The sequence below is a fragment of the Lottia gigantea genome, assembly GCF_000327385.1.
Source record: "Lottia gigantea unplaced genomic scaffold LOTGIsca_56, whole genome shotgun sequence".
Classification (NCBI taxonomy): Eukaryota; Metazoa; Mollusca; class Gastropoda; family Lottiidae; genus Lottia; species Lottia gigantea.
In genome coordinates this window covers 86,025-103,090 of record NW_008709919.1, presented here as the reverse complement: position 1 = coordinate 103,090, position 17,066 = coordinate 86,025, and the positions used below count along the sequence as shown (strand labels likewise).

Genomic DNA, 17,066 nt, shown 5'->3' with positions numbered 1-17,066 from the left:
TCTAGATGCATGTAAGTGTAATGAATTATTGTTGTACTTTGTTCTCTAGTTGCGTGTAAATGTAATGAATTATTGATGTACTTTGTTTTCTAGTTGCGTGTAAATGTAATGAATTATTGATGTACTTTGTTTTCTAGATGCGTGTAAATGTAATGAATTATTGATGTACTTTGTTTTCTAGATGCGTGTAAATGTAATGAATTATTGATGTACTTTGTTTTCTAGATGCATGTAAATGTAATGAATTATTGTTGTACTTTGTTCTCTAGGTGCATGTAAATGTAATGAATTATTGATGTACTTTGTTTTCTAGTTGCGTGTAAATGTAATGAATTATTGATGTACTTTGTTTTCTAGGTGCGTGTAAATGTAATGAAGGATATATAGGAGCTGATTGTTCTGTCAATAAAACAGTAGCGCCCTCTATCAAATTTACTACTGGAAACCAGTGTGATTTGAAAGTGAATGAATGTAAAAGTATTGGTATATTGGGTGGACCGTTTATCATCTCTGACAACCTTACGTGTATTGTCACCAAATTACAGGTAATTCATGAAAACAAACTTACCAATTTTCAATCAGATGTATGTGGTTCCTGCTATTCCACTTAAACCTTTTAAAGCTATCTTGTACTTCTGCATTGCCCATCATAAAAAAATCTTTACCATGGATAGGTACAGTTGAAAAAGACATGTGCTTGGTATCCCCTGTGTTGTACGTAAGAACCTCTAGAGGATATTGGTATCCGAGGCTGGTAACCAAGGATCTAATTGTTGACATTTTCCTTTCAGTATGATGGCGAATACAACTACGTATCAACTGGTGTTACAGTTACTACACAAACTATATTTTTTACCTATGAATATATCCAATGTAAACTGCCATCTAAAGGCTCGTATGAAATTAGTGTTACTAATAATGGTTTACTGGTCAGTACAGTCCAGACTTACAAAGTCTACGATACAAGATGTTTTGAATGTTCTGCTGATGGATGCAAGCTGAAGGTAATGACATTTGTCAAAAACAGTTAGTCATCAGTAATATTGTTACTGAGGCAGCCATAGATTTACAGAGTATATCAAAGATATATGCTCACCATGAAACATGGCTGGATCTCTAATTCTGGTTGCTATGCAATTTGACAATTAGTTACTAACAATAGCTGAAAACAGAACCTTGTCCACACTTTGAGATAGTAAATATCTTATTCCAACTCAATTCAGCAGAAGTCTGCTTCCAGATTACTGTGGTTTGAGCATATGGTTGGTTGAATATTTTCTTGATCATTAACATTTTGTTCATTAAATTTGTTCAGATTCTTGAGCAAAATAGATGTAAACCCATAAGGAAAAAAGAAGCATCTTAAACTGTTTCATAATCACATTATCTTGATCTACATGTATCATCAGCTTTTAGCAAAATGGCTGTTTGAACCTAGCTATCCATTATGTAAATATGTATTACCAATGGTTTATTTCAGGACAAATATTGTTATATAGATGATACATGTTATAAAATAGGAGATACATCTGATGAGAATGATAATTTATTATGTGATCCTCAACGTAACATTACTAGCTGGACAAATCGTCAATGTAAGTTGTCACTTTTCACTTCTGCATCAAACACTAATTAGTGTTTGATGCAGCCATGCCTGCAGTTGTCATAGAAACAGTTCCAGAATTGCATACTTGTCTTTTGAAAAGTAGAATGTAAATACTCATTTCATTTCACATCTGACAGGCCAAATTTCTGACTATTTAGTACATGTCTGCCATTTTGTTTTTCAGCCTTTACTGATATAGGAGTGATCCCTACCTTAAAAACCAGCTATAATAAAACAGAGCCAATGTTTAACTTTGTCTGTGACTGGTCTAGTTACGTTGATAATGATACTACTCTCACTATCTTTACACAATGGTTTGTGGATGATGTCCAAATTACTGAAGTAGAAATAGAAAGAAATGTCACCATGGATACTTTACCACGATCCTCCATTGATAGTTTGGATTATGGTACTAAGGTAAGTTTTGCCAATTTTAACTCATTTTGCTTTCTTTCCTACATTATGTTTTATGGTGACTCATTGAGTTAGACACCTACCAAGAAGGTCAGATATACTTGTGGTTATTTCAGTTACCAACTGTGAATGTTCAAGATCCCTTAATTATTGGCTCTCATTTTTTTATATATGTCTTCGTCAACTTTTTCGTCAATATTTTATAAGTATGGGGTTACCATAGCATATGCCGTTAAACCTCTTCAATAAATAATGAGACTTTATCCAAATGACTTCATAGGAGGCATTGAATTTTAACCAATCTAAAATATCCTTTTCGTACAAAAGGGGTCATTACATATTTTTATTGCAGGTTTTCTGTGGTTTAGTTGCATGTATAACAACAGATTGTAACAATACCAGAAGTCCATTAGTCAAATCTGAGGATTTTATTGTGGAAATTCAGGTTAGTGGGTGTTTTGGTCTATTAATATAGCCAATCATTTCAGTTTCATTACCTTATGGACATACAAGGATTTCAGATTTCAGATTTTCAGCAGAATACATTGGATCAGAACAATGCTTGTGAAAAAGGCCATTGTGAAACCATAAGATTTCTGCTACTCTGTTAAAGTTCAAAAGATGCCTACTCTCATTCACTAATTAGACGCAAAGCAGAACATACTCATCTTCTGACACCATGCAACTGTGCTCCATCTTAGTTTTGTTATTTTTGGTAATTTATTTCCATAATTAAAAATGTTCTATTGAGATTGTGTTTCTTTCTGGTAGGTCATAACTAAATCTACCTTAAAAATTAAAGAGGGTGAAGATGGTAAAGTTTTCAGAGTCAAATCAACATTTCCACCATCTATTCTGTGTCCAGAAACCAAACCAGATTGTTCCATTCAACTGAAATACCATATCCCGTCTGATGCAAAAGACATCTATTGTCCGAGTTCCAAACAAATCATGCCGCAAGCTGTAATTGAACAAGTCAAGGGGGATAACTCTACTGTACCAGCCTGTGGTATTTTCCTAACAGAAGAGAATTGGATGACGCAGTTTACTATTTCTGTCCGAGCAACAGTTGATCTGAAAAAAGACAAGAACCAGAAACGCAAAGTTATGATTAGCACTGAAATTCCCTCCAGAAATTCTACAGTGACCTTTGTTACTTATCAAATTGGTCAAATTAACGTAAGTTGCTTTATTTTTCAAAAACCGTACTTAAGGACCTAATAGTTAGTTTGGGAAATAATATCTCATGCTTTAGCTTTTGGTGCAACTTATTTCGCTTAAACTGTATTCAGTATTTAAGAACTGAAGTATACAGTGAAACTGGAGGGTATGAAAACATTGCAAGTTATGGCATTGCATGAAACTTTTGAAATAAAACATACACATTTATTCTTTTCTTCATTTTCAAATGGTGGTGGCATTGAAATCAAATGTTTTTCTGGGTGGTTTCATGAAATTCTGGGTCTTGTGTCGCAATAAATTTCAAAATCAATATTTATTGTCTCAAGTCTGGTATTTCTCTATGTAAAAGTTTATATTTATATAAATATTAATAATATTAATAATATTAATAATATTAATAATATTAATAATATTAATAATATTAATAATATTAATAATATTAATAATGATATTAATAATATTAATAATGATATTAATAATATTAATAATTGTAAGGTTATTTTTGCTTACAGTTAGAAATAGAAGATAACGACAAGGGTTCAACTTGTTCTTCTGTCAATGATCCTCATATTACAACATTTGATGGTAGATACTATAACAACTTCTTCCTGGGAGAGTTTATTTTATACAGACATGTTAAATTCAGTTACGCTGTAAGTAGGCTTAATATTTAGTGTGTCTGATAGAAAAGCAGAAGTCTGCAGGGTGAGGGGTTTGGGTTCTGCTACGGAGCACGAGAACTATCTTGACATTCAGTGTAGTATGAGATGATCTGATCGATTCTCTCATTCTGCAGCGTTTGGGATTGGTTCTATTTTTTTTCTACCTTCCTTTGTTCTTCAAAGCACATCCAAGTTTTAGCTTGTAAATACTCGAGAAGGCACGACAGATTATGACATTGGCCTTGCTCCCCCGTATTAACAAATTTTGTTTATTTCTTTAATTTTGGTACATCTAGGTTCATGCCTTCTACAGACCGTGCTCTAGTAATAACAAGAGAAAAGGAGCATCATGTAATTGTGCTGTAGCTGTTAAAGTAGATGATGATGTAGTTATCATAGATAAATGTGGGCCTAAGAAAGATTATAATAGAAAGCATCCAGTCACTGTCACTTTGTATAAAAATGGCGAGGTGACACCTGGTTTCCAAGTCATACAATATAACAAGGGCAGAAAATACACTGTAAGTTTGGTCTGAAGATCGCAGTTTCGTATATCAATTTATTTTTGAAAAGAAGTTTGTCTATCTACATTTATTTAATAACTTTAGTTATTTATTTACAAACTTATGTTTTTCCTGTAATTTTTCAAGATGTCTGATTTAGTGTTATCTAATTTCTGATAGAATTACAAATTATTTTTTTCAATTGATATGGATTAGAAACAAGTGTTCTATACATCAGAGTAGACCAAATATAACATTATTTTAGATTATGTTACCAAGTGGTATGATTGTCTCTGTTAAAGTTAACGGACGTAATATCAACCTGTTTGTTCAAGCCTCCTCTGTGGATTTCAAGCAAACAGAAGGTAGAGTGTTTTTCTTTGCTTTGGTTATATATGCAATTGAATGAAATGGGAATCTATAATACCAATTAACTATAATTAAATTTAAAGGAGTAAGGAGGTTTTCTAAAATTTTGTATGTGTGTTGGGAACACTGATGGTATCAATTTACACCATTGCAATTTTCAACCAGAAGTTCCTGAAATTCCACACGAACCAAGTGTTTGATAACATCATTAATGTGATACAAGCATATTTTGTCTTTAGTTTTAATGAAATTGCATGAACCACAAGCATCTGATTGAAAATTAGAATGATGCAAATTGATGCTATCAGTGACCCGATACATATACAATTTGTTTTGAAAACCTCTTTACAAACACTTTATAATGAACGATTTTGTAGCGTTGCTGATATGCTAACTTGATCAATTTATTTAACCTTCAGCTTGATTTCACTGTTGTCGTGAGTTAGTATTTCTACCAGTTACATCTGATTGTTGATTTCAGGTTTATGTGGTACCTATGATAATGATAAAGACAATGACTATCTGACACCAGATGGAAAATATCTGTCTCTCAAGGGTAAATTCCCAGATGACTTCTCAAAACTTTGGAGGTAAGTTTGACTTATTTACTTATTTCATTAAATTAACATAATAATTTTCTACTCCAGCTAATGAAGATGGGTACATCTATACATAGGCTACTTTGTGGTTTGTCAGGAAAGCTCCAGTGACTAACATTTATTCAATTAGCAGCTGTTAAAGTCCTGGTTCCTAACCTGGAGTGTTTTCACCCCCTGAGGTTGTGGGACTAGGTTGTTAGAGGTTTGGCCAACTGGTGTAGGAGAAAAATTTATTTTCAGTTGAGAGAGAACCTCACATGTGAAAGGGTGTGAAAGGTCCACATGATTGCTCCGGGGGTGTGAAGGCTGAAATAGATTGGGAACCACTGTGTTGAAGAATCATTAACATGGACAGCCTGCAGCAATTAGGCCTTGATTTATTGTCCCTTCTGAACAACGAGATGCTTTTCACTTGAAAGAGGAGGTGGAGATGTGTTATTCATCATATAAAAAATTGCTACAATAAATGTTTTCAGAGTAAACAAAAAGGACAGTATATATGGTGGTGTATGTGCTAGTACTGAACTATCAAGACAAACTGCCACCACATATTGCACATGTGGACAAGGTGGAGATATCAGTTGTGCTGGAAATGGTTTTGTACGTGGCTGTTTTGATAGTTTGAAGAAACGAAAACGAGGTCAGTATAAGACAAAATTCCTTATCAGTATCCAACTATATATAATACATGATATTTCGAATTTGGATTGTAGGTACTGATGCAACAGACTATCTGATATCACAATCATATACTAAAACTACAAACTGTGATACACAACCAAATACAATATTTGTATTCGACTATATGATACATGATATTATAAATTTGTATTGTAGGTACTGATGTAACAGACTATTTGATATCACAATCATATACCAGAACTACAAACTGTGATACACAACCAGATACAATATTTGTATTCGACTATATGATACATGATGTTATAAATTTGTATTGTAGGTATTGATGTAACCGACTATCTGATATCACAATCATATACAAGAACTACAAACTATGATATACAACCAAATACAATATTTGTATTTGACTATATGATACATGCTATTATAAATTTGTATTGTAGGTACAGATGTAACAGATTATCTGATATCACAATCATATACAAGAACTACAAACTGTGATACACAACCAAATACAATATTTGTATTCGACTGTATGATACATGATATTATATATTTGTATTGTAGGTATTGATGAAACAGACTATCTGATATCACAATCATATACCAGAACTACAAACTGTGATACACAACCAAATACAATATTTGTATTCGACTATATGATACATGATATTATATATTTGTATTGTAGGTACTGATGTAACAGATTATCTGATATCACAATCATATACCAGAACTACAAACTGTGATACACAACCAAATACAATATTTGTATTCGACTATATGATACATGATATTATAAATTTGTATTGTAGGTATTGATGAAACAGACTATCTGATATCACAATCATATACCAGAACTACAAACTGTGATACACAACCAATGTATTCGACTATATGATACACGATATTATAAATTTGTATTGTAGGTACTGATGTAACAGATTATCTGATATCACAATCATATACAAGAACTACAAACTGTGATACACAACCAGATACAATATTTGAATATGATGAAACCTATATACATAAAGTAAGTTCACCATTTATTTAACTTAGATGGCTTTTGGCATGAAATCAAAATTTGTAAAGTAATGTACCAAAACATTTCCGAAAGGAATGCAAGGATGTATTCAGAGAGCATTAGACCTTTTGTTGGCGTCACAAAATCTCATCATTGGAGAGGGCAGAAATTTGATTGGCTGGGTATTATCAAACTGATGAGGCCCGTCTTTAGACCCGAACTGAAGTGATCTACTTAGCAATTCCTGTTTCGAAGACCAAGGTACGATTGATAAACCATAGCCTTGAACATTAATTGTTTTCATACATTTTCTTTTTCCTAGATTCCAACATGGCCGTCTGGTGAATATACTCTAGAAACAGCAACTGAATTCTGTCAGAAATATGTTTTACAAAGTCAAGTTGGTAACGTTTGTACTAGTAAAATACCTGCCTTAAATACATTCTCTTCAGTACAAGCTTGTATCGAAGACATTCAGGTACATTTCTTCATGTTTTGTTTTGTTTTATTCGAGCAATTGTTAGTTGTTTCTTGCACAAGCTTGTATGGCCATCAGCAGACGTCATTAGTAGAGTAAGAGTCAATGTATGCTGCAAGCTTGATAAGATATATCTGTTACTTGTTGTTGTGTCACTATACTATATTCTACAGCATTAATACAGTAGTTTTACGTTCTAATTGTCTGCACTTGATAGGGCTAATGAAGATGGGCAATGCTGTTCAGTGTGCAATGATGTAATCATGAAATTGATGTCAATAGACATTTTTGTTTGAACTCTTCCCCCAGTCAACCATAATTATATAAGCTTATGGGTACCTAATGGACAAACTATACTTTTGATGAACATAATTAATATGTATGTAGATATAATGTGTTGCATCAATTGCTAATTTTCAGGTATTTGGTGATACATCATTCGCTCAAACAGCTTTGGAAAGTTTGAAATTACAATGTACCATAGTAATAGAGATCAATATTGAATTCTGGATTACCATCAATGGTGTAATAACAATAGACCCAGAAATAGATGACATTATCTGTCCTTTTGACTGTAATGGACAAGGAACTTGTAAAAAGGGTAAGAAAATAAATATTCATAAACCATTATTCAATGAAGTTTTATGTCCAACTGCTCATTACTGTGTACTGTACATGAGACCATATGCCAATGACCATTTGCTTTTTCATGTGCATGCACTTCCACAAAATGTCAAAATATTACCGTGCCCACAAGTATGACAGAAGTTTAGCAGTCACTAATTCTGGCTATTCTGTTAGTATTTGTGAATTTTTAACATAGTCTCATTTTGAAAGTGGTGCTAGTCAGAGCAGCTGAAAAATGTGTCCGGTCGAATGGGCTGAAAAATTAAGCCATTATATTACAAACTGTGCATGAAAAGTTCCAAAATTGTTGACATATTGAAACTGATAAAGAATGGGCTAATTTTGTATTTTATTTACTTTGCCAAACTTTGTGACTTTCTATGCCAATATCTTTAAACTTACTTTGCCAATATGTTTGTGACTTTCTATGCTAATATTCTTCAACTTACTTTGCCAATATTTTTGTCACCCTTCTATGTCAATATTCTTCAACTTACTTTGCCAATATTTTTGTGACTTTCTATGTTAATATTCTTCAACTTACTTTTGCCAATATATTTGTGACCCTTCTATGTCAATATTCTTCAACTGACTTTGCCAATATTTTGTGACTTTCTATGTTAATATTTTTTAATGACTTTCAATGCCAATATTCTTCAACTTACTTTGCCAATATTTTTGTGACCCTTCTATGTCAATATTCTTCAACTGACTTTGCCAATATTTTTGTGACTTTCTATGCCAATATTTTTTAATGACTTTCAATGCCAATATTCTTCAACTTACTTTGCCAATATTTTTGTGACTTCCTATGCCAATATTCTTCAACTTACTTTGCCAATATTTTTGTGACTTTCTTTGCCAATATTTTTAATGACTTTCAATGCCAATATTCTTCAACTTACTTTGCCAATATTTTTGTGACTTTCTATGCCAATATTCCTTAACTTACTTTGCCAATATTTTTGTGACTTTCTATACCAATATTCTTCAACTTACTTTGCCAATATTTTTGTGACTTTCTTTGCCAATATTTTTAATGACTTTCAATGCCAATATTCTTCAACTTACTTTGCCAATATTTTTGTGACTTTCTATGCCAATATTCCTTAACTTACTTTGCCAATATTTTTGTGACCCTTCTATGCCAATATTCTTCAACTTACTTTGCCAATATTTTTGTGACTTTCTTTGCCAATATTTTTTAACTTACTTTGCCAATATTTTTGTGACTTTCTTTGCCAATGTTTTTATTGACTTTCAATGCCAATATTTTTTATTGACTTTCAATGCCATATATTCTTCAACTTTCTTTGCCAATATTTTTGTAACCCTTCTATGCCAATATTTTTGTGACCCTTCTATGCCAATAATTTTGTGACCTTTCTATGCCAATATTTTTGTGACCCTTCTATGCCAATATTTTTGTGACCCTTCTATGCCAATATTTTTTTTGTAGGAGAATGTGAATGTAACAGAGGATTTGTTGGTGATGATTGTTCAATAGATTTAAATATACCACCATCTGTGTTTATACCACTCTCACCAATTTACTGTAATACCGCCAACAAACCTTGTACCACACAGGTCTTGATTTATGGTGAAAATTTCTATGATTCCAATGATTTAGTGTGTCAGATTAGACAAATACAGGTATTGCTTCTTTTCTAAATATCCTTTGCATTGACACGCGTGTTTATTCAAAATGGCAGTAATAATGATTTTCCAATATTATGTTCAGAAATATCAGATGCCATATTTGTATGAAAACCATGTCATTGTTATATTTGTCTTGTAAGGCCATGCAAATAAATAGTCTGTTTTACAGGCCTTTTTTAAAAAAAATCAGGGTGATAGGGCGAATTTATTATTTATTATTTATATGGTTTTTGTTAGATTTTCAACTGGAATAAATTGGAGCGAGCGAAAGCATTTATTATTTATTACCACAAGTTTAATGTACATTTAATATTAAGGCAACAATCAGGCATTTTTGGGCCTGTAAAAACAGACTATTTATTTTGTATGGCCTAAGTTATGTTTTGGATGTTATTGGAGCCTCCTTACTAACTGTATGTCCAAAAAATGTAATTGTGTTATTCACAAAACGGAGATCTATAAACAGAGGCCACATGTGCCACCATTTAATATGTATGGACTGTTCGAAACTGAATTTGGGAAGGCTTAATGTTGCTGTTCTTGCAAAACTTTCCTCATTTCGTGCATTAGCCTAATTAGGAGCAGAAATGTAGGCTAGAAAATATATTATCTCATTTCAGATCTCCTCTACAGAGTTAACAATTTCTAAAAGTTCTGTCTCAGTGAAAGCTACATTTATCAACCTGAACACTATACAATGTGAACTCCCCTCACTGATAAGTTACGCTGTCAAGATAAGTAACGATGGTGTCACTTTTAGTGATGATGTCAACATACTGATGATCAATACTGATTGTGTCAAATGTGACTCACTGGACTCCTGCAGAATCATGGTAAGAAATGTAATTTATGAGTAGAATACTTGTATGATACAATGCTGTTTGAAGGATCAAATTGCAGGAGAAAAGTCAGGTTTCTGCACATACATTTATTTGGAATGTTAAGGATATCAGAAAATGTTTCTGTCCAAACCCACCATTTTAATGTAACATAAATCATACATGGATTCTATTGTTTAATGTCAGAATCTCTTAAACATTTTGATTCATTCTTCTTGAAAAGTCTACAACTTTGATTTCCCTTAAGAATATTCAATATCATATGTCACATTACCATAGTACTGACTCTGGCCATAAAATTCTAGAAAGATGTAAATTTTCATACAGTGTGATGTAACTTTTCGTACATGTGTGATGTTAATTTTCATACATGCTTGATGTAAATTTTCACACTTAGAGGATTTTAATGTTCATACGGCATGTATGATGTAAATTTTCATTAATGTGTGATGTAAATTTTCATTGATGTGTGATGTAAATTTTCATTAATGTGTGATGTAAATTTTCATTAATGCGTGATGTAAATTTTCATTAATGCGTGATGTAAATGTTCATACATATATGATGTAAATATGAATATATTTCAGCCTGATATGTGTTATATTAATGGTAAATGTTATAATATTGATGGTGTATCAGAAAAGGATGTCAACATGTTCTGTATACCTTCCAAAACACAGATGGCTTTTTCACCAAAACCAGGTAAGTGTGACCAGGCATCTTTTTTACTTTGATTTTTGGATAGATGTAGGACTTCTCTTTAGTGGTCAGATCTATGAAAATCTTAAGAGAAATGTGACTATTTGCCGGTTCTCTGGTCATCGTGACCCATTTGATTATTGAAGTTGCTAATTCATATAGATACTGTTTGATATTTCTGGGAGTGTCAAAGCAAACATATCTCTCAGAAGTGATGATCGCTAATTTCAAATGTACAGGAAATCATTTTTAGCTTTGTAGACTCTCTGAAAAAGTTGACACATTCAATCCCATAGTGGCATCAGATGCCTAGAAAAATATAAGTGCATATTTATGATACATACTATTTTGTTTTGTCTTGGAAAATAGTCATGTGTGCCTTGGAATATAATAAAGCAAATCTTTTTATCCATTGATCTATTTTTAGATTACCCAAGTGTTAAAAAACCAACCCTGAAAATAGTAGACCTAGAAGAGAGTCCATACCAACAACTACTGTGTGAATTTGACCGAGTTGATAGTAGAGATCTTCAATATTTAGTATATTGGTATACAAGTAGTGAGACCATAGTAGATAACGGTCCTTTTACTAGTGTCAAAAATATAAGTACTACTACTGCTGAATCTTTTACATCCTTTAACTATGGTGAAATGGTAAGTTTCAAAAAACTTTTATACTGAATATTCCATGATTGTTGCCACTTCTTAATAAGATATGATTGTGGACATGCAAACTGATTAATGTTCTTGCTCTTTAGATCTGTAAGACTCCAATACCATGATTCCCATTGTCAGTAATTTAGGTTGCTGGCAACAACTTCGAAAAATAATATCTAGCAATGATTCCCATGGGACGAAAGATGGATCATATGCCAAAAGCTTTGAAAGTTTTACAATTACAGGAAAATTAAGATTTCACCTACTGCTGCCTGGATTTGCTTATCTCTGAAAAGAAAGATGTAAAACTCAATATTTTTCATTTCAATATTATGATATCTTTATACCTATACTGATGTAAAAAATGTATATTCTAGGTACATTGTGGTGTGACAGTATGTTATACATTAGATTGTGACAATACACGCTCTCCAGTAGTAAATAGTACCATTATAACTGCTACAGTACAGGTACCGTATATTTGTGTGTACAATGCACACTTTTTTTTAACCTGAAAAGAGCTTAATTAAAGGGACAAGTGCACCATTTTGGGGGGTTTACTTGAGTCTTGAGGAGTCGTCATTCTAACATGCATTTTTCAAATGCAGATTATTCTGGACACACATGGATTTGAAGGCTCAAATTTGGATGGTGAGCTAAGAACACTATTACTGATTGGCTATTGAGACTAAAGTACGATTGGTCAAAAAGAATGGGGCATCTGTCCCTTTAAAACTAGAGTACAATTTTGTTTTCTGATATTTTTGCTATTTTGTTTTCACATGATATACTTCCTCATAAGAAAAGTTCATTAGCTGCTACCAATGTTTCGCCAATATGTGGTTGGGTTTCGTTTTGCAGTTTGGATCGTTGGATCGTTGGTACTGGGTTTATTTATGTACATACATTTTCAGGTGAAAGAAACAAACATCACTATCATAGAAGGTCAGAAGGCCCAAATGGTTCATGTTCACAGCCCATTTTCACCAGGCTTCTTCTGTGGTAACATGTCTGCATGGAAGTCATGTCGGTATGTTTTAACAACTAAGATAGAAATTGCTGAAGAACTGATATGTGGTAATATGGTTGTCAATCAAGCTGTTTTTGGCGAGTCCATTGACAAGGTGCCCTGCAGTTTAGGAATTACGTGGCAGAACTACAAAGAACCACTTGCCATACCAGTTAAAGCTACAGTTGATTCCTTACGTGATGGTGACCAAACTAGAAAGCTTAAAATTTCAGTTAAACTTCATAAAGATGAGGAGGTTTTGGAAGAAGTTACATTGGAATCTGTTGAGGTATGATCAGTTTTGTCATTTGCTGGGTTTGGGCATAGGCTTTGTCTTTTTTTGGAATTTGTCAAGTTCCAACAAACCAAACATTCATTTAATGGCACAATATTGTCAGGAACTGAAATGTGTGGATAAACAGGGTTCTACTTTTTTCAAAACTGGCCAACAATGTGACTCATGTAAATAATATTTTATTTATTTACAGTTGACTATAAAAGACAATGACAAGAAAGCATTATGTAATATTGCAAACTATCCTTATATTACAACTTTTGATGGCACGTAAGTAATGGGTATTATTTATCTCTTCAAAATTTCCTTACACTTTCTCCCTACGAGTGGAAAAGAAATATCCAATTTTTACATGGATAACAACCCAGTTCTTGAGGATCCTGTCTATCAGCTAGCACTTGACTAAATAATATTTAGGCACTATTTCTAGAATTATCCATAATTATAGATGGTTAATTATAACTGTGTCATGTAGGCCTATGATCAATTTAATTAATTTAAAAGGCTTAAAGCTTATTTGAAAAAAAAAAAAAGAAAAAAACAATCAATTTGGAGTTTCAAATCACGAATTCACGCGCTTTGGAAAAATCTCCTGACTTTTCACCCAATCTCCATATTTTTCAAGGCAAATCTCCAGATTTTTTTTCCTGACCTGTACTAATGTATGCTAAATATACTGACAATTGTTCCAGTATTAGTTATTTGGACTATAATCAACTGATCTATTGTTTTCATTCAAAACTGAATTGAATTGTTCTGAAGACCAAGCTCCAAAGTCATAGACATATTGCATCTACAGTCAGACATGACTGGCACATCCAGCCAAATCAACAGCCCTGTTTAACTATGAAATATGTATGATTAAGTTTATGGATAAAGCCTAAATCGTTGATATTTGTTTTCTAGGTCATACAAGCATTTTATGGAGGGAGAATTTATTGTGTATAAACATAAAACAATGCCATTTGAGGTGAGATTGATTTTTTTTTTTACAAAAAGGGGTCACTCGATTGATGAATTCGGCACGTTTGGGATTCATGAAATTAGACAGACATTCAATAAAAAAGTTGAAATGTGTTATAAGTGTGCTGAAAAAAAAATATTTAAGAAATGGGAAAATTTGGATATTGACACATTATGTCCGCTTCCGATTGAGGTTAGGATTGGACAGAACTTGTTCAAAAATCTCCAGTCGAGGGCTACCCTCAAGGAAAAGTCCTTGTATGCCTACCTAGTGTATTCATCGGAATAAATTGTTTTGTATTTTTTCTTCTTTAGGTACATGGTCTGTTTAGTCAATGTAAAGAAAATTTACCATGTAGTTGTGGTGTAGTAATTAAATCACATGATGATGTCATTGTTTTGGACAAATGTAAAATGGCAGACGCAGGACACAGACCACTATCAGTTCAGGTGTATAAGAATGGTGATTTCGCTGAAGGTACCAAGATTGTGCGTTACTCTTCTGGCCACAAGTACAAGGTCAGTTAATTTTTCATTTACAAAGCAAACTTTGGGCTGTTTTATGCAAAATTGGCAGACCCAGAATGGGAGAAAATGGACCCAGCTTTAGGCTTATTATTTAGGTCGAGCTCAGAAATAACTCTTTCCTTTTGGATTTTTTGGATTGGCCTACTGTTTTTGCCAACATTTTCCTGAAATTTCCAAAGAGTTGAAAAAAACAGTGAGCTAATGCTTCATTTATGGCAAAATTTCTATAGCATTATTTTCATTATCCCAATAATATCCCAAAAATCTTGTTAAAATGTCATGTATACATAGAGAGCTTGTAAATGTAAAAGGTAAATACATTAACTTGACCAATTCATTGTTTATGTTGTATTGAAGGTATTCCTACCAACTGGTACTACAGTCACAGTGATAGCTGAAAAACAACACATTAGTTACTGGATTCAAGCTTCTACCTATGATTACCAACAAACGATGGGTAAGTTCGAAATTTGTATGACCCTTTTGACTGAGTGCAAAAATTGATCTTTCATCTATGGTTTGAATTAAAGATCGGTACTAAAATGCATCAGTACAAACTAGATAAGTACTGTATAGTAGTGTATAACTACCAAGCTGACGAGGCCATGTTTCGCTATTTTCGGAGGTTGAAATAGATCTTGAATATTGTCTACAGAAGTGCTGTTTATCATTTGCTCTTTTTTGTTTAACAGGTCTATGTGGTAGCTATGACAACGAGAACTCCAATGATTTGATGTTAGCAGACAACACCCAGACAACAGATACTAGTGGTACACCTAGAAAATTCTCACGAAGCTGGAGGTAAGATAGATATTGTGCCTAAACCCAGAAGATAACAAGAATATTTGATTCCCCAAAAAATGAAGCATGAATTAAGGTTACATAATTGAAAATAGAAAAAGAATGATAGTCTGTTTCCTGTTTTCAAGATAAATTTCCCTCATAGCACACTGTATGGTGTTATATTCATGACCAGAAAGCCAATTATAAGACTTCATTTGATTCAATTCTCCCTTTACACTTTTTTCAACAGAACTGACATGTCTCTGTATTATGGATATTGTCCCAATGGTGAAGATAAGAAGATGATGATGGAGATGCCAGTGTACTGTAAATGTAATGAGAATCAGAATGAAATCTGTCAAGCTCAGTTAGATGTAACGAGATGTACAGGAAGTGATGATAAGAGTCTAACTGGTATTCTAAGGGGTAAATTTAGTTTTAATTATATATTTATTCCTTTCAAATTTATAAATTTATTTCCATCTACAACTTTGAGGTAAACAACCTCTTGGAATAAACATAAAATTTAAATTTCCTTGAACTAACTGGTCCCAACCTCTTGGCATTGATCTTTCCCAAATTATCCATTCTCATTTACAGTCGAGTCAACTTGAATTGTGAGATAAAAATGACTTATTCACATGTTGACTGAGATTAAAACCCATGACCACCATTAAATGTACAAAAGAAGTTATAATTTGCAACATTTTATTTCCATCATTTTTTTTTCTTTTTCTGTTTCTGTTCTTCTGAAATCTGAAACCTGATTTGATTTTTTACAGGTGATGATGTAACTGATCAGTATGTAAAACTGTCTATGAAACCAAAACAGTGTTCTTGTAACCTACGAGAGCCTCCATTGATGTTCAAATATGATGTGGATTATGTCTATATTGTAAGTAAAGATTTGTATAATAAACTTTCCAGGCATTCGTTTCTAAAAAGATGATGGGTTTATATCTGCATTTTTTTTAAATTTCAAAGTTTCATTTTGTGCCTTAATTCATTCCCCTGGGCTATTCGATAAAAATCTTTGTAGGTTATAACATGCCTTGATTGTATAGCTTGGCATTTTCAAACATAGGTAATTTTGCTCAATAAATTTTTGGTTTCGTCAGTTCATTTGCTTCCTGTTTTTGTTTTGTATGCCACTAGACGTTTGAAATAATTATTGAAAATACAAGAACGTTGTTTCTATTTTTGATAGGATGCTGGATGGCCAACTGATGCTCCAATAACTGAAGCAGATGTCAGGAAGCCAAGTTTTAAAGAAACATTATTCAATACTACAGTCTATAAACAATGTATGAAAGTTACAGGAATACAATTGAATTATAAAACAGCCTTTGAATCTTGTATAGAACGTATAAAGGTATGGCTTTCTATATGTCTATACTTTTTTTTTAATCTGGCAGTCCTTTGGCAGTCCTTTGGCAGTCCTTTGGCAGTCCTTTGGCTGACCACCTTTTCTTCATAGACATCAAAAAGATTTTGCAGGTTTAACTGATTTTGATTAACAGTGTGT

General features: G+C 32.8%; 1 protein-coding gene across 1 annotated transcript in view; it reads left to right on the top strand.

The window, feature by feature from the left end:
* The window catches only part of LOTGIDRAFT_234824 (hypothetical protein), a gene marked incomplete at both ends in the record, with an annotated part of 75,506 nt that overhangs the window by 2,851 nt on the left and 55,589 nt on the right, over positions 1 to 17,066 (top strand). Inside the window, 31 exons of the mRNA XM_009063153.1 lie at positions 358 to 545; positions 792 to 1,004; positions 1,481 to 1,595; positions 1,791 to 2,023; positions 2,373 to 2,465; positions 2,792 to 3,199; positions 3,715 to 3,855; positions 4,161 to 4,385; positions 4,633 to 4,732; positions 5,218 to 5,326; positions 5,812 to 5,975; positions 6,173 to 6,292; positions 6,421 to 6,540; positions 6,669 to 6,788; positions 6,907 to 7,013; positions 7,327 to 7,482; positions 7,903 to 8,083; positions 9,569 to 9,762; positions 10,389 to 10,601; positions 11,195 to 11,309; positions 11,734 to 11,960; positions 12,341 to 12,433; positions 12,878 to 13,261; positions 13,461 to 13,537; positions 14,174 to 14,237; positions 14,546 to 14,749; positions 15,116 to 15,215; positions 15,451 to 15,559; positions 15,792 to 15,967; positions 16,324 to 16,436; positions 16,749 to 16,913. Coding sequence (XP_009061401.1) covers positions 358 to 545; positions 792 to 1,004; positions 1,481 to 1,595; positions 1,791 to 2,023; positions 2,373 to 2,465; positions 2,792 to 3,199; positions 3,715 to 3,855; positions 4,161 to 4,385; positions 4,633 to 4,732; positions 5,218 to 5,326; positions 5,812 to 5,975; positions 6,173 to 6,292; positions 6,421 to 6,540; positions 6,669 to 6,788; positions 6,907 to 7,013; positions 7,327 to 7,482; positions 7,903 to 8,083; positions 9,569 to 9,762; positions 10,389 to 10,601; positions 11,195 to 11,309; positions 11,734 to 11,960; positions 12,341 to 12,433; positions 12,878 to 13,261; positions 13,461 to 13,537; positions 14,174 to 14,237; positions 14,546 to 14,749; positions 15,116 to 15,215; positions 15,451 to 15,559; positions 15,792 to 15,967; positions 16,324 to 16,436; positions 16,749 to 16,913 — 5,027 coding nt within the window. The remainder of the gene's footprint in view (positions 1 to 357; positions 546 to 791; positions 1,005 to 1,480; positions 1,596 to 1,790; positions 2,024 to 2,372; positions 2,466 to 2,791; positions 3,200 to 3,714; positions 3,856 to 4,160; positions 4,386 to 4,632; positions 4,733 to 5,217; positions 5,327 to 5,811; positions 5,976 to 6,172; positions 6,293 to 6,420; positions 6,541 to 6,668; positions 6,789 to 6,906; positions 7,014 to 7,326; positions 7,483 to 7,902; positions 8,084 to 9,568; positions 9,763 to 10,388; positions 10,602 to 11,194; positions 11,310 to 11,733; positions 11,961 to 12,340; positions 12,434 to 12,877; positions 13,262 to 13,460; positions 13,538 to 14,173; positions 14,238 to 14,545; positions 14,750 to 15,115; positions 15,216 to 15,450; positions 15,560 to 15,791; positions 15,968 to 16,323; positions 16,437 to 16,748; positions 16,914 to 17,066) is intronic.